The sequence below is a fragment of the Galeopterus variegatus genome, unplaced genomic scaffold (assembly GCF_000696425.1).
Source record: "Galeopterus variegatus unplaced genomic scaffold, G_variegatus-3.0.2 Scaffold4103, whole genome shotgun sequence".
Classification (NCBI taxonomy): domain Eukaryota; kingdom Metazoa; phylum Chordata; class Mammalia; order Dermoptera; family Cynocephalidae; genus Galeopterus; species Galeopterus variegatus.
Genome location: NW_007730214.1, coordinates 138321 through 160360, shown reverse-complemented (window position 1 = coordinate 160360; position 22040 = coordinate 138321). Strand labels below are relative to the sequence as shown.

Sequence of the window (22040 nt, the reverse complement as noted above, 5' to 3'; positions counted from 1 at the left end):
AGTATGTGTGTGCATGTGTATATAGTATGTGTATGTGTGTGTATGTATACAGTATGTGTGTGCATGTGTATATAGTATGTGGTTGTGTGTGTTGTATGTATACAGCATGTGTGTATGTGTGTGCATGTGTATATAGTGTGTGTGTATGTATATAGTATATGTGTATGTGTGTGCATGTGTATATAGTATGTGGTTGTATGTGTTGTATGTATACAGTATGTGTGTGCATGTGTATATAGTATGTGGTTGTGTGTGTTGTATGTATACAGCATGTGTGTATGTGTGTGCATGTGTATATAGTGTGTATATGTATGTGCATGTGTATATAGTGTGTGGGTGTATGTGTCTGCATGTGTATATGGTATGTGTGTGTGTATAGTATATGTGTATTTGTGTGCATGCATATATAGTATATGTGTGCATGGGTATACAGTATATTTGAGTATGTGTGTGTATATAGTATATGTGTATGTGTGTGCATGCATACATAGTATGTGAGTGTGAGTGTGTGTGTGTGCATGTGTATATAGTATGTGTGTGCATGTAGATAGTATATGTGTATGTGTGTGCATGTGTATATAGTATGTGTATGTGTGTGTATGTATATAGGATGTGTGTGTGCATGTGTATATAGTATGTATGTATGTGTGTGTAGTATATCGAATGTGTATGTGTGTGCATGTGTATATAGTGTGTGTATGTATATAGTATATGTGTATGTGTGTGCATGTGTATATAGTATGTGGTTGTATATAGTATATGTGTATGTGTGTGCATGTGTATATAGTATGTGGTTGTGTGTGTTGTATGTATACAGCATGTGTGTATGTGTGTGCATGTGTATATAGTATGTGGTTGTATAGTGTGTACATGTGTGTATGTGTGTGCATGTGTATATAGTATGTTTGTGTGTGTAGTGTGTATATGTGTGCGTGCGTATGTAGTAACGTGTGTGCGTGCGTGTGTGCATGTGTATATAGTATGTAGTATGTGTGTGTGTGTGTTTTGTTCTCAGTGGCAATGCTCTTCATTCATCACCATGGGGCATGTTTGGATCACATGACACAACACCCTCTCCAATTACAGAACTTACTACTGTTTTAAAAATCTGACAACAGGTGGCCAAGCAGGAAAATACAGCAGATCGGACGTCTCAAAAAATGATTACGACTGAGGACCCCCAACCTGCACTGTGAGAAAGGATGTTACCCAAGTGCTTCCTCAAGATTCAGTTTATTCAGGCCCTCCAGTTCTTACACAGTTGAAGCTCTGTTAATTCATATAGTGGCCGATTTCCCCACCCACCCCCAGCGTTTCTCCACACCAGTGCCATATAATATCCATCTTTTAAAAGGACATCTGGATATCTCACAAGAAGACTCAACTTTTAAAGCATGTAAATAATATAGAAACTAATATAGAAATAGGCAACTTTTGAGATACATTTCAAGTACTAAGACACACCAAGGGTTTGACAAAATATAAACGTAACTCATGGAGACAATTTGTAAAGATCCAAATCTATATTAAAAAATGCTAATGTAAAACCAAAACTTCAAGGCAGAACATTTAGCTATTAGCAAACTTGATGTTGCCCTTAACGAGCTTGTTATCAAAGAAAGTGCTTGTATTTCACAAGTGTTTTAATTACACCAGACAAGCATTTCAAAGAAAGAAACCAAACTATGCCAATGTTCTTTCCTGCCACTTTACCTAAAAACTTCTCTTGATCAACTCTGAGGTTCCTAACATGATACAAAAAAGTCTATCTATACCTATGTGTTCAGATTTTCTTACACAGCTGAAAGACTTTCTGGCTACCATTATCAACTGATAGTTCCATGTACAAACCCTCACAATAATCTTCTCTTAGCAAACCCAGAACACACATAGTCCCAGCTAACTTCTGCACTCTCTGCTTGAATGACTCTCCATTGAAAGCAAGAAACACAACATAAAAGTTATTGCTAAAAGTGATCTCCACCCTTGGATATCCCACACTTACTATTGGGGAACCATCAACGGGAACCTTGCACACAGCAGAACCAGCAGGACAAGCCACCCCATGCATAGGGTTAAGCGGCTGGCAAATGTTGATGTAGAAGTCAGGGTCGGTGTCGGAGTCATCGTCCTCACTTTCGTCGTATGCTTCATAACCACCGGTGTGGTGGATGAGAGGGGACAAGTCAATAATAGAGCTTCCATTCCTCACAGAACATTCCGTCTGTTAAACAGGAAAGACTGCACTTAAGTCTACAAAAACATTTTCCTAATCACCATTAAGTCATCCACAAAAAGTAAACACTAAAACAACAACAAAAAGCCCAAAGACTGGATAAACATCTCCAAACGCTTTGTTACACAGCAGCTGGCACTTTCACTCCACTTCAGTAGTGGGACAATCAGGAGTGGCTGAGGTTGGTGGGGTCTCTGTGGGCGGGGGGTAGGGGGCGACCCACAGTACTGACAGATGCTGCCACGCCATCTCACCACTTGTTCGCAGGCCAGAGGTGTGTGCCACGAGAAGAAGAGAGTGCAGGTCTGCTTGTCGAGTGAGATGAGCATGGGCCTGTTGGTCGGCCTGGCCTCGGGCCTGCACACAAAGCTGATGACACTCTTGTAGCTCAGGCCCGATTTGGAGGGACAAGGGGAGCCGTCCTCATAGACCAGCTGCAAGACCTGATCCACGTAGGTCAGCCTCTTGTTGGCCTTGCCCACACTGATCCGGGTCTGTCCGAAGCAGGCCCCTGCGCCACATGAGAAGGGCAGAAGAAAAAACACACAGTCGCAGATTCAGTGGCCAGTTTTCCGATAAGAAGTCTGCAAGCCCACACTACAAAATCATAGGTAAGACATTACACGTAACGTTTCATCACATGGCCACACATCCCCGTGCCCCCGTCAGCTGACTGCTGCAAGATATAAAGGCGTTTGACCTGCTGGCTCCCCTCATCTCCTGTGCCATGGGCATGCGGTCAGGCCGGGGACAGCCTGTGGACGGGAGAGTCAGAGGACGCGAGAGCAGCAGCGCCCTTACCCACTCCGGGAGAGCAGTTCTCATTCTCCTCGCAGATGCTCATGAAGACGAGCCCCTTCTCGCTGTACGCAGCCGTGAACCCAGTTCTGCCACTTAAGGAAGTCAGATCGAACAGGTGTCCTGGAAAGCAGAAGAGGAGGGGACACAGTGACCCCAGGGAGCTCACACAGGTGGCCAAACACACCCCCACACACCACAGAAAACTTCTGCCCAAGGAGCCTTCCTCCCCACAGCTGCTCCTTGGGTTTCCCCACTGTGCCGGGGCTGGTGACTGGCACTGTCTATCCCCTGATCCGGGGCTGGTGGCCGGCACTGTCTGTCTCCCCACTGTGCTGGGACTGGTGGCCGGCACTGTCTCCCCACTGTGCTGGGACTGGTGGCCGGCACCATCTCTCACCTGTGCTAGGGTTGGTGACCTGGCAGTCGTCATGCACGTTGCTCTTCACAGGACAAGCAGCGGCCGTGGGCCAGGAGAAGGTGTACTCACAATCCTCCACGGCACTGATGAACATGGGCCTGGAGTTCTACAACACAGGACAGGCAGTTTCCAAAGTCATCGCACAAGTTTGATGTATAGCACATTTCAACTTATAACATGGGGAAGCTCCTTTGCAGAACACCAGAAGCACAGGGAATTTGTGTCTCAATGTCTGTATGGGATGGGGTGCAGATCGGAAAAGCGAAGGGTCACTGTGTGTTCCAAAGGGGGCACTGCGGGCTTAATATGCACACACAGGCAGGTAAAACTCCCCAGAGCCAGAAAACCCACTCTAGGGCCAGGAAGGTCTCCTAAGGCGGAGGCAGAGGCACAAGGCAGGGGTTAGGGACAGGTGGGCAAAGGATGTGCCAATGGCTACTGGGAGACACAAATGAGGAAATAATTGATACAATCCTAAAAAACGAACTAAAATCTGTTATTATGGTCAAAATGAAAAGACCCACCAAAAGAACTGTCATTTCTCCTAATCCTTCCACTGACCCTGGTTGCTGCTTGCTCTGGGCATCTCAAAATGCTCACGTCCACCACAGAGCAGGGTGAGATCCATTCAGCAGAGCCTCCTCCCCAGATAAAACCCACAACACCTTGGTGGTCTAACCTGACAAGCCCACACTGGGGTCCAGCCTCCTGGGCAAGGGATGCAGAGCCCCACACACCACCTCACCTCTCCTTCCCACGTGGAGCCTGGGGCCTCCCTGCTCAGGCACAGATGAGAAAGCCCCAAGGGCCAGGCTTCCAGGGCCCCTTGGCTCCCGGCTCTAGGCCAAGCCTCTGCACTTTCTGCCCAAGAGGAAGCCTCACCTGCCCCTCCGGTCAAGGGGCATGTCCAGTACCTGCAACTCCCCCATCCCAGGCTCCTCCAGCACTGCACAGCTGCAGGGTGCTGGGTGGCCCATCTGAATGCTGAGCAGGCTGCCCAGAGGACCTCATCCCCAAACACAGCGACAGCCCTAAGCACACAACAGCCCACGGGGCTTCACCACACCCTCAGAGAGAAACCATTGACGCAGGTGACACCTGCTTAGCTGCCACCCCAACCAATCAGGGAAGGACTCGGTCCCAGAGCTGAGACTTGCCCCACCAAATGCTCACCTACTGTGTGCCAAAAGGGACACTCGGCACTCCCTACCGCTGCTCTCTAAGCCTCACAGCAACTGGCCAGACAGGCATGCCTGTGCGATTAACAGGGAAGCAGTTTACAGAGGTAGGTAATTAGCCAAGCAAGGCGGAAAGAGCCCCTCTGACCCAGTCCTGTCCAGCCTTCTCGCTCTTCCCAAGCTGCCTCCATGGATACAAAGGGCCTGTCATCAGATATCACTTTTTCTCTACCACCTTCAGGGGATCTGCCAACCTCCAAAGAGAAGCAACTCATTCAGAAATAGAATTGCAGGTTAAGCATCTCAGGAGCCAGGGAGGAAGTCCATTTCCCCGATTGCTGGCCTTGGCCCTCCACTAAGCTGTGTCACCCTGAGCTCTTCACTCTGTGTCTCCAGGGAAATAAGGACGTGGGTGCCATTGACCCTCAAGGGGGCACAGCTCCCCAAAGCAGCAGCGGAGGCTAAGAAGCTTCCACCTACCGTTTGGGTCTCGCTGCAGGTGAATCGGATGGTGGTCGACCTTTTCCGAATCTGGTCTGGACACGAGTCGCCGTCAACGTACTTCAGGATGGTTATGCCATCTCTCCACTGCGGCCCATCCCTCACCTGGCCCAGGTTCAAGGGCTTGGAGCCATTCAGCAGACACACCGCCGCCTCAGGAGGGCAGGGCTCTGCAACAGGGGAAGCCACAGTCAAGAGTTACCTTCAGTGACTCTCCAATCCAGAGCACAACTTTTTCTGGCAAGGAATGTTAGACTGCCACAGAACTTCACACTCCTTATCACCTGCTCTTTCTTTCACACAGGTCAGACGACAATGACACCCATCAGTCCTCACTCATGTAAAGGCTGTTTCACTACAGATGGACTAGGGGCAGGCATGGGATATGGAGGGATATTCAAGATGCAATGGTCCGAATTATTTCTGAACCCCAGATATGACAGGACTAAAATTCCTACATTAAGCCAGTGGAACATTTTAAATGGCCTACACTCATGCACTCTATTCAAGAAGTTACAAGGGCTCTGCTGGTTTCTCAGTTCCCGAAATGTCTGTGCCAAGTGCCCTGGGTGAACTAATCCCACACCAGTGGGTCTAGAGCACAGTGAGGCAAGAAGTGGGCCCCCAGCCTCAAACCACAGAGGATGAAAACCACTTTCTGTAGTTAAAAAGCCAGTACCCGCTTGGAGTTGGGCCATGGAAGACGTGGGTGGGGCTGTACTAAACTCTAAGAAAACAGGACGAGTTTCATCTTCAAGACTCCAAGAGGCCGTGGGTGGCACCAGGATCACTGGGGAAAGCTGTTGGGCCCACGTGTGTAACTGATTTCTAATCTCGTCCCAGCACTAAGGGCCTGGGTGAGCTGGCCCTGCGTCACGGGAGGACCACCCCCACACTCAGTACACGCACAGCTGCACAGCCGATCCCCGCTCCATCCTCCTGCCACCCCTGCTAGGAGGAGCTCACTCTCTGCCATCCTTACTTCCATCTGCCTCTATCTCCTCACGTTCAGAAAAGGTCATAAGGCTCCCAGCAGTGCCCTCGGCACTGGTTTGTCCTGGGCCACATGAGGATCAGCCTAATTAGACCCTTACACGACTCCTCCTGCTGCTGCTTCTTGGCCAAACCACTCACATGCTGCAGAGAGTAAAGCACCTTCAAAGAATCCTACTCCTACCCCCTCTTCCCTGTTGATGTTGACTATAAGCATCACCCATGAAGAGTCCCTCTCACCAGTGCCACCCTGTGGAGACAGAGACTTGCAAACGTTGATGAGGTAGTGCTCGGTGGCCCCTGTCCTGGTGATGGCTTCCCAGTTGTCACTGTACCTTGACAGGGATGAGAGGTCGAAGGGATTTCCCGCTGTGTCTCTGAAGGGAAGAGCATGCTGTGGTTAGGGTCAGTTGTTGCTAAAAACTTAGCACCCTTTCTGGAAAGGCTTGAGTATTTCAGGCACAGTCTATCTCCAACACCCTGTAAATCAAATCTCACCCAGGGACAGAATGTTAGGCTGGAAATGAACTCTCTCACATCCAATCACCAGCAACAACACAACTCTGACTTCAGGAAACTCCAACACTTGCTTTAACAAAATTAAGCATTAACAACAACAACAAAACAAGTCTGACAAGCCAGCTCTGTCCATGCTTTGGCCAGCGGGCAGGGGAGCTTGCTGGCTAGAGCTGACAGCTCAGACGCTCACAGGAGCAGCCAAGGCAGGCCACCTATCATCTATACCTGAGGCCACCAATGGTCACCAAAATAAAAATGGGCTGTGTTGACCTTTCTGCTCAGGCTAAAGGTCACTTACTACACAAATCCCATAAATGGACAGTTATTGAGAGCCGACCATGCAGCAGATACAATACTAATGGTGAGCAAGACAAATACTCTGTTGCCACCAGGAAGCACCAGGCCCAGCATGCAGAACAATTACAGACACCATTTCTATGCTAGGAGAGTGAAAATTGCTGTTTCATCCAAAAATTACAAGCTGAACTAGCCGCATCGCAGTGAGCAGGACAGATAAAGTTGCCAACCTTACGAAGTTTACCAAAGTTATTAGAGGAAGAAAAAGACCACAAACTAGACAAGCTTTAAAAACATATAGTGTACCAGATGGCAATAAGAGCTGAAGAAAAGAAATGGCAGGGAAGGGGGGCATAAAGTTTGGGGGTGGGAGGAGTTGGTGAAATTTTAGACAGAGCAGCCAGGAAAGGCCTTACTGACACCTGAGTAAACTCTGAGAGCAATGGAACAGCTGGCCCGGCAACAAGCATCGCAGGCAGAGGGCCTGAGGCAGGCGAGCCTGGCACGCTGGAAGAAGAGCGAGAAGCCGGGTGTGGCTGGAGTGGAGCCGTGTGCAGGAGTGAGCAGGAGACAGACGAGCCGAGACCTGACCCCGGGCCGTCCCACGCAGGGTCTGTGAGTCACAGGAAGGACTGCAGCTTGTGGCTCCAGAGGAGAGGGGCAGACAGTGCACTGAAGGGTTTCAGCAACATACGCAGCCTGACGTATCATCACAGGGTCATCTCGACTACTGCACTGGACTAGTCAAATGTGTGGCAAGGGCGGAGGCAGGGAGGCCGAGAGACCAAGAGCTACCCTGGCAGTGCAGGGGCGAGAAAGGAGCCTGAACCAGGGACAGCAGGGAGCCAGGGATGGCTACCGGTGATGGCACGAGACACAGAGCACACGGGCATGACCCAAGGTGCTACCAGCAGTCCTCGAAGAAATCAATCAAAACTAACCAAAGTGGGGTAGGGAGAGAAGAGACGAGACCAGCCCTGGTGAACTGCATTTTTAAACAGGGATGTATGTATGTTTTATTTAGACTTATGGAAGGGTCCGAAATGAACTACAAGAAGATATGGTAAAAAGTGGAGTGAGGTTGAGCTGAGAGGATGGGGGAGGGGCAGACATGTCATCTCATATGTTTTAAAACTCCTTGAATGTATTACAAAATACATGTATCGAATTTTATCAGTTATAAAATTATCCTTTGACTTACTGGATTCTACTTTTAAAAACTCAGCCTAAAAATATTTTTAGGAGAAAAGCTTTATGTACAAGGGAAACAAAAATTTACTCCTTATACATAAATATCAGAAAACTGAAGACAGCCCTCAAGACAGTAGAGGATGGCTAAGTAAATCAGAGACACCTGCTTGGAAAAATAGTTCACATCCGTCAGAAATGAGAAATGAACTTGATTGACGTAAAAATATTATGAAACATTGAATGGAAAAGTAACATTACTAAAATTATGTCTTAAAGCTACTAAATGTAAATTACTAAATGTATATATTTATATATGTGACTAAGACTTAAATTACGATTTCACCTATAGAAAAAAACAGATGACCCAACTGGACAGAGGGTGGAAGGAAACAGAAACAGCTGTATTTTCCCAAGAAAGTACCGTGACTAAGCGGTTATTTACGGGGTGGCTTCAGCACACACCAGAACTGTCAGCATGTCCCTACAAAATACAGAACTGAAGCCTTACAAAACCGGCGTCTCCAGGGATGGGACGTAGGTGTCTATTTGGGAACATTCCAAGAGCAATTCTGTGGCAATTCACACACAATGGAGACCTCTGCCTCGTCGCCGGAGCCACCACATCACCCAATCGCAGGGGTGCATTTGAGTCATGGGCAACAAAGAGACCAAAAGGACCCGTACTGGCCGCAGAAAAGCCTGCAGGCTGGTGTCATCCCTGTCACGCGCTCTCCAACACCACCACCCATCTGCGTGGCCCTCCATCACCGCTCCACACTGTGAGGACTTGGAAAAAGGGGACCGTGCAGTCTCTGCTGTTGCGTCCCCAGACACAGGCAGTGTCTGAGGAAGCAGCAGAGGGCAGGGGACCTCCTGGCCTCTTCTCCACTCCACACAGACCCGTGAACTTGCAGCTCCAACCACTTCCCCACATGCATCTGAACACAAAATGATCACAGAATCTCATGGCTGTGAAGGATCTGAGAGTCAACCTAACCCGACTCCTCACTTTAATATTAGGGAACTGAGACCTGGCTGGTTAGCTCAACTGGTTAGAGCATGGTGCTGTAACATGAGATCTAAGGGTTTGGATCCCTATACCAGCCAGTTGCGTCCCCCAGCCCCCCAAAATTAGGGAACTGAGGCCTAGAGAAATTAACTAAGCTGGTTAGAGCATGGTGCTGTAACATGAGATCTAAGGGTTTGGATCCCTATATCAGCCAGTTGCGTCCCCCAGCCCCCCAAAATTAGGGAACTGAGGCCTAGAGAAATTAACTAACTGGCTAATCTATCCCTCACCGAGATCATTAATTACTAAAGCAAAATCATATCAAATTAGTCTAACTGTCCAAAAGAGTCAACAATATATCAACTTACTTGAATGAACATTCGGTCACTTGGAAAGGTGGGCAGGCATACTGTGTTCGCCATTCAAACAAGTAGGAACAATCTGAGGTCTCCTTTAGAAATACTGGCTGAAAAAGTTAAGATGAACATATATAAAAAATGGGAATGCAAAACTCTAGTTTAGTTTATACTTTGAATTTCGAAGGATGAAAATCGTAAGGGATGGCTATACTCATTAAAATCTTTACAAACTGATGGAGGTTTCAACATACTTTCTGTAAATAATGTACTCTAAGTTAACCAGATTTCATGAGATCTGCAAGCAGATTCATCTTATAAAGACAACAGGGTGGAAGATGCCCCTGGGAAGATGCCACGCTCACCTTCTGGGTGCTGCGGTCGCAGTAGAAATAGATGGTTGTAGAGCGCTGGTACACCTTATGGCAAGTGTCCCCCCCAGTGTAGTTCATTTTTAACAACCCATTTTCATAAGTCAGTTTCTGAGTAAGGAGACCTGTCCAGGAAGAAGCACATCAAACAAGGTCTGGTTCAAGAAGTCCGCAGGTTGCCGTGCTTATATTACCAGAAGTCACGTCACGTCACGCATTCAGAGAGTTAGAAGATGAAGCCTCCTTGACCTACTGGCCTTGCACCACAGGCTCCTTGTCACATCACACGGGAGGAGGAATAAAACCAAGCCCTTTTCTTGCCCAAGGTTGCAACATGATAGACAAATCATGGCACAATGACATCCTAATCAGGTAAGAGAACGTCAACTCTTCTACGCACGTAAGGGCTGCCACAAACTCACCTTGTTAGCTATCTCAGCTTTACTTTTAAGAGTTCTTAAACTTATTTAAATCTTGCCTGACCGCTGAGAGAGCATAAATGACCAACAGTCTGCCCTGAAAGTTTTATAAACCCCATACTAAATGCATCCTCTTTGACTCAATTCTAGAAAGTACTACACCTCAGAACACCCGTTACTGGCTAGCTCGGTGTGTCCCAATGTTGTGATAAAGAAATATGATCTTACAGCCAGTGAGTTATACGGCTGAACAAGAATAAAATGAACATATGCTAACAACACTCCTCATGTGTATTCTGGGTAAGAAAACCAAGTGACACCAGAAACAGTAACATGTGGTTTCACCAGAACGTAACAGTCATTCCTCCTCCTCGTCAAGAGAAATGCCATCTTCGGCAAATCTTAAAATTTAATTCTACTCTTCCGCAGCAAAAGCAGAGGAAAAGATGATGTACCTGCCACTCTCTGAAATCCCTGCGGTCCCCGCTTTTCCTGACAGGATGACACCTCCTTGGACCTGTCACTGGTGGGGCAGATGCCTGGGGAGAGCTTCGCACAGACCCGGAAGTAGTAGGTGTACTCGCCGGCAAGCACGACGGTGTCATTGAGGGCCAGAGGCTTCAGGTCATACACATTGCCGTGCCGTGGGTCTTTAACCTCGCAATTGTCTCCTTTGAGAAAACATAAAAAGCCAAGGGTACTGTAAGTGCACGTGCATTCACCTTCTAGCAGAAGGCTTCAGAAATTTTAATCAGGTTAGCACCATCTTAAAACGGGCATTAAAAGCCATTTCCACATTACTTTGTTTATATACAACACAAACTGCCTGACGAACAGCTTTCTAGAAAAACTTAGGCCTTCTTCATCAAACAAAACACAACAAAACAAAACCCCACATTAGTGTTTTCAAGTGTGAGAAGACAAAAACCCATCAACCCAGGAATGTAAGGTAAATGTCACTGGTAAAATTAGCAATGTATTAGAGTAAAAAGCTCAGAGATAAGAAAGTATCTGTCCACTTATATGCATTTCACGATCCCACATGCGACCATTACAGGGTTTCATGTCTACGTTACTGTTTAGAACATCTGCTACTTTAAACACGTATGACGGCTTGTAAAGGACAGGCCCGGCTCTCACCTTCCACTCTGACAACAGGACAGGCTTCCACCGTTCTCCAGACAAACACGTACTCACAGTCATCCAGGAGCTGAAACGTTGGTGATCCCTATAATATAAAACAGTTTACTTGTTTTTCCATTTATTAAAAAAAAAAAATCAAATGATAGCCACAATTTAACCAATCTTTAACCTCCAGGAGCAAAATATATAGTATCTATTAAACATCTAAGACCTGGGAGAAAATAACACATTCTAGTTAAACCCTACCAATGACCAAATATCCGTGAAAAGACAGGCAAGTTTTGGAAAAGACATTAGATTCAGAGGTGGAAGGGCCATGGGAAACGGAAGTAGCCACAGACAACACGCACCGCTATCTGAGAACACTCGAACGTTATCCTGGTGGAGTAACGCTGGTTCCCACACTTGTCTCCATTGACATACACGATACTCAGGGACCCATTGGCCGCGGCTTGTGGACTGATCTGTACCACCCCCAGGTTCCAGCTGTTGTCTTCTGATACCAAGCAGGACCCCACTGCACTGCCTGAAAGATCAGTAGAGTAGGTTTTAGGGTGAGAAATAGGAGGGCAGGGAGGTTGGCCCTGAGTCAAATGTCGTAATGACACGAACAGATTAAATAAGAAGACTAGCCGGAGCTCACCACCACAGCCGGGAATGTAAGGCAGAGGATTGCAGACGCTCAGGTAAAAAGTCCTCTTTTTTCCATCATCTGAGGTGTCAACAGCAGTCCAAGGCTTCCTGACTGTGCTTAAGCCGCTGAGATCATACTCGTTTCCAGCTGGGTCTGAAACACACCGAGCACATGCTGCAAAACTCTGCCTTCTTGTTAGCCCTGGAGAAACCTCTCACCCCGAGGACAGACTGCTGAGGCGCAAACTTGACATTTCTGACTGTGAGAGACAAGGAAGTCCACAGGAGGTTGAGAGACTCTGCCTACAGAAACACACCCCCGCCGTGTCTCTCAAAACGTCCCTCCAGCAGGAGGCACCGTCGCCCTGGAGGCTGCGGGCCAACCTCAGCTGCAGGGTCCAGGGGATGGCGTTTTAACGTCTTTTTCTGCCTCTAATAAGAGGCTTTGGCAGTGTGCATTTGTTTTTTTTTTTCCTCTGAGTTTTTTTCTGTGTTCTTAAGCAGCATCTGATCCCAAAACATAGCTTGAAACAACTAATTATGTGTCCGAATTCTCTTCAAGAGAAACATTACAACTCTAAGTATCACTCAAAGGAAATATGTAACACACGTCATGCTGCCTGTAAAACAAAACACACACACCATACACAAACACGAATATCCACACACAGACATACGTACACAGACACTCACACCCATATACGCTCTCATACACACACACTCCCGACCAGCCTATTAATTCTCAGACTTTACAGCCTTACCGGTCACTTGGCAATCCACTGGAGAAGGGACACAGGCTAACGCAGTTTCAAACTCAAAGAAAGTGTTGCGGATGCCCTGCCCAGAGCTGATGTACTGATGCAGGAATTTTGAGGTTCCTGGGTAAACATCATCATTGCAAACAAAGCGGATGATGAAAGCATCAGCAGTGCCTGGGGAAACAAGAAGGCCCCATTTTAAGAAACCAGAACAGTATGCACGACACAGCCCATAAACATAGCAGGACAACGCCACCACCACAGCGAGCCTCACAGCTGCCCTCCGAAGCAATCCCGCCAGGGCACTATGTCAGCAGACTTGACCTGAGCACAGAGGGGCCTCACACTGATTGCAACAGTGACTTGCGTTATGATGGGTTTACACCATGAGCTAACATCCTGGCATTCTTATTCTCTCAGAAAGTACTCAATTCCCGCATCAGGTTATCAATCCGAAGATCAGAAAACAATGTAACTGTCATCTCTTGACTTATTCAACAAATACTCAACGCCTGCGCCATACAGGAGAGAGAGAAGCGGAGGACATGCCTGCCCTCACATGTGCTAGCTGTCCAGGAACAAAGGCTGCACAAGGCCCTCTCGTTTCAGATGCAGGGGCCAGCGGGAGTGAGGGGAAGGGCAGAGGTGATAAATCAGAGAGCCCCGATGGGCGTGCTACAGCCTCTGTGAGCGCTGGCTTCCACTGGAGGTGCAACGCGGAGCCACCAGAGGGCTCTGAGCTGGGAGTGACATGATCCAACATCCAACAGACATCACTCTGACTGCTGTGTGGAAGACAGACTATCCCGCGAGGGCAAAAGCAGGAAGACCGTTGAGGTGGCTCCTGCAGCCAGGTGGACAGCACAGGCTGCAGTGGAGCAGGGGGCTGCAGCTGTAATGAGCAAGCCTCTCCTAGTTGTTTAACTCCCATGATGACCTGCGAGGGGCCGGGGAGCACGGAGTCCCCATCCCACACGAGGGACTGAAGCGAAGGGAGGCAAAGCAGCAATCCTGAGGTGACACAGCTCTAAGTGCTGCTGCTGCAGCCCAGAGGGCTCGGGCTGGATGCAAATCCAGCAGCCCACATGTGGTGACCGTGTCAACCACATGACCATGCTGGTCACCCTGAAATATACACAATGATTTTCAAAAAGGAAATCCTATACACATGACTGACCTATTTCATTTTAAAACAGTACTGTCAAACTGGAGAGCAAAAGAATTATGAAAAGAAAGAAGCATGTTGCTTTTTGGTCAAATAGTGGCCGGCTTTATGAGCAAGAGTTTAAGAACCTTCATCCATAAAGCAAAGGATTACCACCACCCCATCACTACCCTGAGCTCGCCAACTCCATCAGGAGGATTCCAGCGGCAGCTTTCCCTTCCAGAATACCTCCGTCCCTGGGCTTCGGCATCAGTTTCCATTACTATCTTTAGAAAGGACTGTGTCAGAGCTCAGTGAGGTTAGGCACTCTGCCGCAGCACTCACGAGAAAATCACATGTCTATGAAGTTCTTCAAGAGGAAATGAACGTGGCTAGAACCACATGGGATGAACAGAAACAAGAGCGATACACTCTACGCTGCGCCCTTGAGGTGGACACTCCACATGTGCTGGTCACCTGGAGGTGGCTCTTTCCTCCCGAGGCAACCAACACATCCACCCACTTTGTCCAGCTCTACTAAAAAGTTCTCCTTTAAATCAACTAAAATAATCTTGCTGTAACTTTGATCTTGGGTCCAAATCCTCCCCTACAAATTATACAGAAGAAACCTAACTTCTTTTCAAAAGGACTACCCTTCAGAGATCTGATGGCACCTGGGCTCATGTAGATAGAACACAGGGTCAAGGGACAGTTATTTAGGATGGCAGTAACACTACTTTAAATAGCATTAGGATAAAAAGCCGATAGAGAGGGAGAGTTTGAAATTATGGGACAGAAAAAGTATGTGTCTTCAGTATATGGCACAGGATAGGATCCCTGTAGCACAGGTTTAAGGACTTGCTTTGAGTAAGAAAGTAATCATCTGGAAATAAACGGTTCTGAGGGCTTTAAGAGGAGAGTCTGTCTCTCTCTCTCTCTCTGCTTCCACCATCTTGCAATGTGAGACCCCTGGGTCACTGTTGCCACCACCAGATGGACTTTGGACTTCCCAGTCTGAGAAAACTATAAGCAATAAATTTTGTTTTCTGTATAAATCACCTAGTTGCAGGTATTTTGTTACAAGCAACAAAAGTGGACTAATAAAATTATCATTCCATTAAAAATAAGTTAAGTTTACAGTAGTTGTGGAAATGAAGTAGAATATGGTCTTTGGTACGAAGATAAAGACTTTTCTTTTTATTATTTTTTTTGTCCTTTTTGAGACCAGCCGCACCACGCTCAGCCAGTGAGCGCACCGGTCATCCCTATATAGGATCCGAACCCATGGCGGGAGCGCCACTGCGCTCCCAGTGCCGCACTCTCCCGAGTGCGCCAGTGGCTCGGCCCAAGAAAGACTTTCCTATGTCTGTTCAGTGTTAACAGACAATGAAAACAGCACTCAGGACTACATATTATTAGTGTTTTTCTTAAAGACCAAAATTTCCTCCTTAAGCAATGGCCAATAAAACTAGACTCCTCTCAAGTGCTCTTGCAGTCACATGAGCTGCGTGCAGGGTGATCACAGAAATCAGAGGCAGGTTCCCCTTCCTTCCTCCAAAGTCCTGCCTGTACATTAATGACAGAGCTGAGAGAAGCCTGGGCCCTGCTCCACATCCCACAGCCCCGCATCTGCATGCCCTGCATTCGGTGGTGCTCAGGTCCCACCAGCGTGGGGAGGATTAGCTGTGGCAGCTGAGCCCAGCGGGATAGGGTGGCGGAAACCCAGGTGGCTCTGCCTGTGATGCCAAGTGGTCGGCTCATGGGCAGTGGTGTCCCAAGCTCTCCTGGCAGCACATTGGCTGGGCCCGAATCCCAGGAGCAGCCTGGAAGCCTTTCCAATCAAATCCATTTCTGCTTTTTGACCCAGAGTCAGTCTCTGTTGTCTGCAACCGAGAGCCATGATATGCAGATGCCACCTGCTAACGCCCCTGCTGGTGCACAAGGCAGAGCCTCTCCAGCCTGTCTCTAGGGTTCTTTATGAGGTTCAATGAAGTTCTCGCCTGCCTCTCACAAAGTACAGGCAACTAAGTACACGCTTACCTATTATACACTAACGAGTATGACCAACAGTACTAGAACTAATTTTTAATACGGAGGCCATTATCAAACACATTATGAAATGGAGAAAATCCCTTTTTTAAAAATGCTGGAGGACTGGGGGATAGGAGGACACAAAGTGCTGCGAAGGGACAAACCCCGTTCAGGTGTTTTCCTGGGCTGTGGGTCAACCTGTATGCTCTTCTGTATGTGGCATTTTACCTACAAAGTTCTTCTCTGCATCAAATTTTTACAAAACATTCTCATCCCAATTTCCTGTTTGCAAGCTTAATCAAAACCAAGATTTTTAAAAAGCTTTCTCCCTTTCTAGCAGTGCTTAGTTTATAAATGAACGGCATTAACTTACAGATTTTCCACCTTATGGCTCCAGACATACCATCACGCTGTCTATGAAGGAAGTGCTGTCAGAAGATTCTAGAACACAGCTATTCAGGTCATTTCCCTTTTACAGAGTAATACAATTACAATTTCCTCATAACTAGTGGTTCTCAAACTTCACTGGGCATCACCTGGAAGCTTTGTTAAATCAGACTACTACCCCCACTCCACCTGCGAGTTTCTGATTCGCGAGGTCCAGGGTGGGCCTGAGAATCTGTATTTCTAACAGTTCCCAGGTGATGCCCAGGTGATGCCCTGGAGACAGCAACTCAACACACAGCAAGGGATCAGAAATAACAGTCCTCACGTCTGCCAGGACGGTGGGATGGTTTTACTTATTTTCCCCTCAAATCTGTATTTCTCATCTCCTCCCAGGTAACAGCTGCCATCACACAGCGCCCAGGGTTATTAGGACACCTGCCTCCTGGAATCACCAACTGGAGGCGACTTCAACACACTCTCTCTTTGATTCAAAGCAAACTGGAGATGCATATTGCTCTTACCACGAAAGTCTTCCCAATGCCCGAGACCACGTATCCTTGAGAACTGTTTAGTGGGTTGAGATTAAATACAAATCCACTGTTGGGATCTCTTATAGAGCAAGCCTACAGGAAACAAAAAGGGGGGAAAGGGACACATTCAAACCAATTGCACAGAAACACCAGATATAGAAAAAACACCTTCAGAAATTTGCACGTATGCACTTTACAGAACTAGGTATTTCTCCTTTCACTTTAAAAATCCCTATCAAAATGTAGCCCTGTGCACTGAGCAGGCCCTTCAAACACAGCACCTTAAGTGTGCCAAGTGTGATGACAGACTCAGACACTAAATTTATCTGGAAGCTATTAAGGCTATTGTATTTACCTGAGTAGGATGACTGCCTAGTGCTAATCCCTACCGGGAAAGTTAAGTGAGAACCGTAGATCCATAACTAATTTTTTTAAAAAAAATCTTAAGGAACGTTCTTACGTTCTGTTTCTGCTTCAATTATTCACTTAAAGGTGGTGGCAGGAATTATGATCAGGTAACTCTCAAACGATCTCCTCTCCTCTTCCAGGTTAATGAGCATTGCCCTGGGCTTCCCCATGTCCACCAAATGCAGGGAATGGGGCAGTGGTCACAGCCCCTGGAAACATTGGCCTTGGACAGGGTGCCTGCCATTCCCACCCTCACTGAGGACCCACGAAGCTGGGACCCTGCGCTGGGGCCACTCTTTTGGAAAAGCCATGGTCTGTCTCTGCTGCCGAAGAGTCTGCAGTCTAGCAGAGAGTTTAAAAGGAGGAGGAAGGGAAACACGTCCCTCCATTAAAAAAATACACACAGTACTGTGAAAACAGGTCACTACCCTGGGGAGCTCAGAGGAACATCACAGAGCAGCTTATTGCTACACTCTGCAGGAGGGCGTTCAACGGGGGAGAGCGTGGACAGAGGCCAAAACAGTGGGACAAGCCCGGGAGCTGCTGCAGACACACGGCCGACACAGGGGAGCCTCAAGGAAACGCGGCTGGAATCGGCACTCGGAGCCTCAGGCAGACATTAAACACGCGGGCTTTACTCTAAAGATAGGATCACACCTAAACATACGGGCTTTACCATCTAGGCAAGAGGCAATGAAAAGTTTTAGTGTGACGTGATCTATTAACCTGTCATACCTCTGCCAGTGACTGGAGAATGCCCAGAGCCTACCAGGATGCCACTGCCACATGGAAGGGACAGTGGAATGGAGAAGTAAGGTGTGCAGGGAATAAAACTGAGGGTCCTGGCATTTACCGAGACCTGGGAGTTGGGGGTGGGGGAAGGAATGCAGGATGGCTTCAGATGCCTACTGTCAACACGGAGAGGATGGTGATGCAGTGACTGATTCAGAAAGCGGGGCGGGGGTCAGTTCAGAGCTGGGACACCCGGGTGGAGATGTCCGTCAGACAACTCAGAGAGATAACCAGGTGACAACACACATACCTGGTCTGTGTCAGTCATGGTCTGGATGGGACAGGCAGCCTCTGTATTCCACAGGAAAGTGACCACACACTCCCAGTTGAGAGAAAAGATGGGATGGGTGTTCTGAAAGGTCAAATCCAGGGTAAGAGTCAATACAATGACATAGACATTGATCTAATCGCAGGAATACCAGACTTATACTTAAAAATAGCTAAAATCTAGTGAATGTTTATTATGTGTCAGTTGATAAGCTAGGTACTTAATGTGTATTATCTAATTACAATTTAATGCTCTCATCATTCCTATGAAGGAGATATTATCTCTTATGCTTGGATATTAAGATATTTAGAAATCATGCCAGGAGTAAATGGTAGAATTGGGATCCAAACCTAGGTTGAGTTCAAGTCCATGCTTTTGAAAAACGCTCTACACCAAAAGCTGAATGTAAAAAACCAGACACAAAACACTAGAGTATGTATGATTTCACTGACCTAAGCTCAGAATTAGGCAAAACTCATCTATGGTGTCAGAGGTCAGAGGAGGGGTTTAGTAGTGACAGGAAGGGGCCACAGGAAGGCTTCTAAGTGGTGCTAATGTTCTGTTTGTTGATGTGGCTTCTGGTTATACAGGTGTGTTCAATTTGTGAAAACTCCTCCAGAGGTTATTAACTTATAATTTGTAGGCTCTACTGTGTTTGTTTCAACAGAAAGTTTCCCCACAGAGTGCCACACTACTTCTCCGTCGGGGCACCACCTCCATTCTGGGTGACAGCAGCTCACACTCTGAAGTGTTGGTAGCACACCAGGCACTACACTAGGAGTTTATGAGAACACAATGACCCACAAAACTAGCTTCTTTAGGTATCCACAACCCAGAGATGAGGAGACTGAGGCACAGAGAAGGAAAGACACCTGCCCAGGGTCACAGGTTGTAGTGGATTGAATTATGTCCCCCAAAACCCCCTGAAGCTTGAACTGGGTCCCCCAAGTTTTAGGTGTTAGAAACTTGCCCCCCACTGTGACTGTTAAGAGGGTGCTATACGGTAATTGAAAGGTAGAGCCTTGAAGAAGTGATTGGATTGTAGAATCATGCTGTAGTGAATGGATTAAAAATGGTGGTCAGGGGTGTGGTTCTGAGGGCCTTAAAAGAAGAGGAGAGTCTGTCTCACTCTCTCTGTTCTCTCTGCTTCCACCATTTTGCAACGTGAGACCCCTTGGGTCACTGTTCCCACCACTCAATGGACTTTGGACTTCCCAGCCTCAGAAACTGTAAGCAATAAACTTGGTTTGCTTTATAAAATACCCAGTTCCATGTATTTTGTTATAAGCAACAGAAACAGACTAATCCAGCGGATCTCACTCTCTCTGTTCTCTCTGCTTCCACCATTTTGCAACGTGAGACCCCCTGGGTCACTGTTCCCACCACTCAATGGACTTTGGACTTCCCAGCCTCAGAAACTGTAAGCAATAAACTTGGTTTGTTTTATAAAATACCCAGTTCCATGTATTTTGTTATAAGCAACAGAAACAGACTAATCCAGCGGTTAAGGAACAAAGGTCATCTGACCCTGAGCCCACACCCTCACCTACCAAGGGCTCACTAACCTGTAAGTCCCCACCCTCTCGTAGTGTCAGAAGCTCTAACAGTAAAATAAAAACATAATGGCTCCTTCTGCCTCACAATGTGGTTGTGCAAAGTGACTGAGCTTTATCCTATGATGGTTCTGTGACTTGCAAAACTCTCTGTGAAATGTGGCCCTCTTTATTCACTCAGTGGGGATTTCCCAAGCCCACACTGTACACCAGGCCCTATCAGGGCAAGAGATACAGTGACAATGTGAAATTACTCTAAAAATTAAGAATGTATCACAAAAAAGCTGAAAAACTAAGGGCCCACGAGAACTTTCTGGAACTACCCACTATCTCAATGGCAACGAAACAAGAGAGGGAAGGGGCAATGCACAGGCGAGACTTCCAAGAGGGGACACAGAGATTGCCAGCTTGGCTGGGCATCGGGGGTACACCTGTGGAATCCAAGAATCCATATTTCTTCCCAGGATGGAGAAGAAAATGGGCCACCCAAGCACAGGCGAATCAGAGGAGTGGTGTTTACAGTCTCATCGATGGAACACCTTCCTCACAGAGCTCAGGCCGTGCTTAGCCAGCCAGTCATTTCATTCCCTTATTGGACAGATGTGCTTGAACCCTAAAGAAAGTACCTTAGAAAAAAGTGTGTTAAATGACGAAAAGCAGTTGGGTGTCTGCAAGGTGAGGCCTCTGCTCAGGACAGGGCATACCAGCCCCATCAGTGCCAGTGCAGGGCACTCGCAAAGGCTCAGGGTAAGACTCGTGACCTCTCCATTCTCTCTTTCCATGAAACTTCTGAAGTTCCCTCATAACAGTTGATTCGTTAATCATGGTAGTTACATTCTATAAAGTCGCTGCGGACAATAAATTACCCGGTACTGAACCACTGTTCCCAGAGAATTAAATTATGTTGTGTGTGTGTGTGTGTGTGTGTGTGTGTGTGTGTGTGTGTGTGTGTGTATCTCATGTAGATTATATTATACTCTTATATCCTAAAAACAACTCATGCTGACATTCCATTTCATTTTACAAAAGGGAAATGAGGCTGGGAATGTTAAGTGCCTTGCCTGAGGTTGCCCCACTAACTCTGCCAGAATTGGGGTTCAAATCCTATCCAGGTGGCCCCATGCCACAGCTGCTTGCAGTGCCCTGCCCCCACCCTCTGGTCATCTCAGAGGGCACAACAAGAGAGCAGAGTACTGTCTTTTCAACCTCAACTAGGAACGCACATGTTGGGCCACTACACATGCCCAAGAATGACCAAGAATGCATTCTGTGTATTGACTTCGGGGTTACAAATATTAATGAGTGAATTCATGAATACAGAATCTGTAAATTAATGAGGGCCGACTATACTTTGAGGTCATTGCTCCAATAAAAAACACACGTATGGGTGCAAGTACACACAGCCAGAAACTCAATTCCCTTTTTTTTTTGGCAGCTGGTGGTATGGGGATCCAAACCCAGGACCTTGGGTTTTTAAGGCTGCATTCTAACCAGCTAAGCTAACCAGCCAGCCCTGGGAACTCAATTCTTAACCACCAGAGTTCATTCACCACCTTTCTTTAAAAAACCCTCATGCCTTGGTGGGACTAAATTAGTGCAGCCATTATGGAAAACAGTATGGAAGTTCTTCAAACAACTACAGCTAGAACTGCCATATGATCCAGCAATCCCACTGCTGGGTATATACCCAAAAGGAATGGAAATCATCATGTTGAAGGGATACCTGCACTCCCAGGTTTATCACAGCCCTATTTACAATAGCTAGGAGTTGGAACCAACCTAAATGTCCATCAATGGACGGATGGATGGATGGATGGATGGATGGATGGATGGATGAAGGAAAACGTGTATATACACAATTGGAATACTACTCTGCCAAAAAAAGGAATGAAATTCTGCCATTTGCAGCAACATGGACAAACTTAGGGAAAATTATGTTAAGTGAAATAAGACAGGTACAGAAAGAAAAATATTACATGCCCTCACTCCTAAGTGGAAGCTGGAAAAAAAGAAACAAACAATCACCATAATAATTCCTTGAATTTTCAAAAGGAGAGAACAGAACTGAGGCCACCAGAGGTGGGAGGGGGAGGGGGTTAGAGAG

General features: G+C 47.0%; 1 protein-coding gene across 1 annotated transcript in view; it reads right to left on the bottom strand.

Annotated features, from left to right (window-relative positions):
* The window catches only part of IGF2R (insulin-like growth factor 2 receptor), an 85241-nt gene that overhangs the window by 21749 nt on the left and 41452 nt on the right, over positions 1-22040 (bottom strand). The window contains exons 19-34 of the mRNA XM_008586758.1: positions 18366-18467; positions 16907-17008; positions 15587-15659; positions 12827-12997; positions 12076-12219; positions 11783-11958; positions 11430-11517; positions 10745-10960; positions 9865-9995; positions 9512-9609; positions 6368-6504; positions 5114-5304; positions 3435-3561; positions 3038-3157; positions 2491-2747; positions 2006-2224 (exon numbers count right to left, since the gene is read on the bottom strand). Coding sequence (XP_008584980.1) covers positions 2006-2224; positions 2491-2747; positions 3038-3157; positions 3435-3561; positions 5114-5304; positions 6368-6504; positions 9512-9609; positions 9865-9995; positions 10745-10960; positions 11430-11517; positions 11783-11958; positions 12076-12219; positions 12827-12997; positions 15587-15659; positions 16907-17008; positions 18366-18467 — 2352 coding nt within the window. The remainder of the gene's footprint in view (positions 1-2005; positions 2225-2490; positions 2748-3037; positions 3158-3434; positions 3562-5113; positions 5305-6367; positions 6505-9511; positions 9610-9864; positions 9996-10744; positions 10961-11429; positions 11518-11782; positions 11959-12075; positions 12220-12826; positions 12998-15586; positions 15660-16906; positions 17009-18365; positions 18468-22040) is intronic.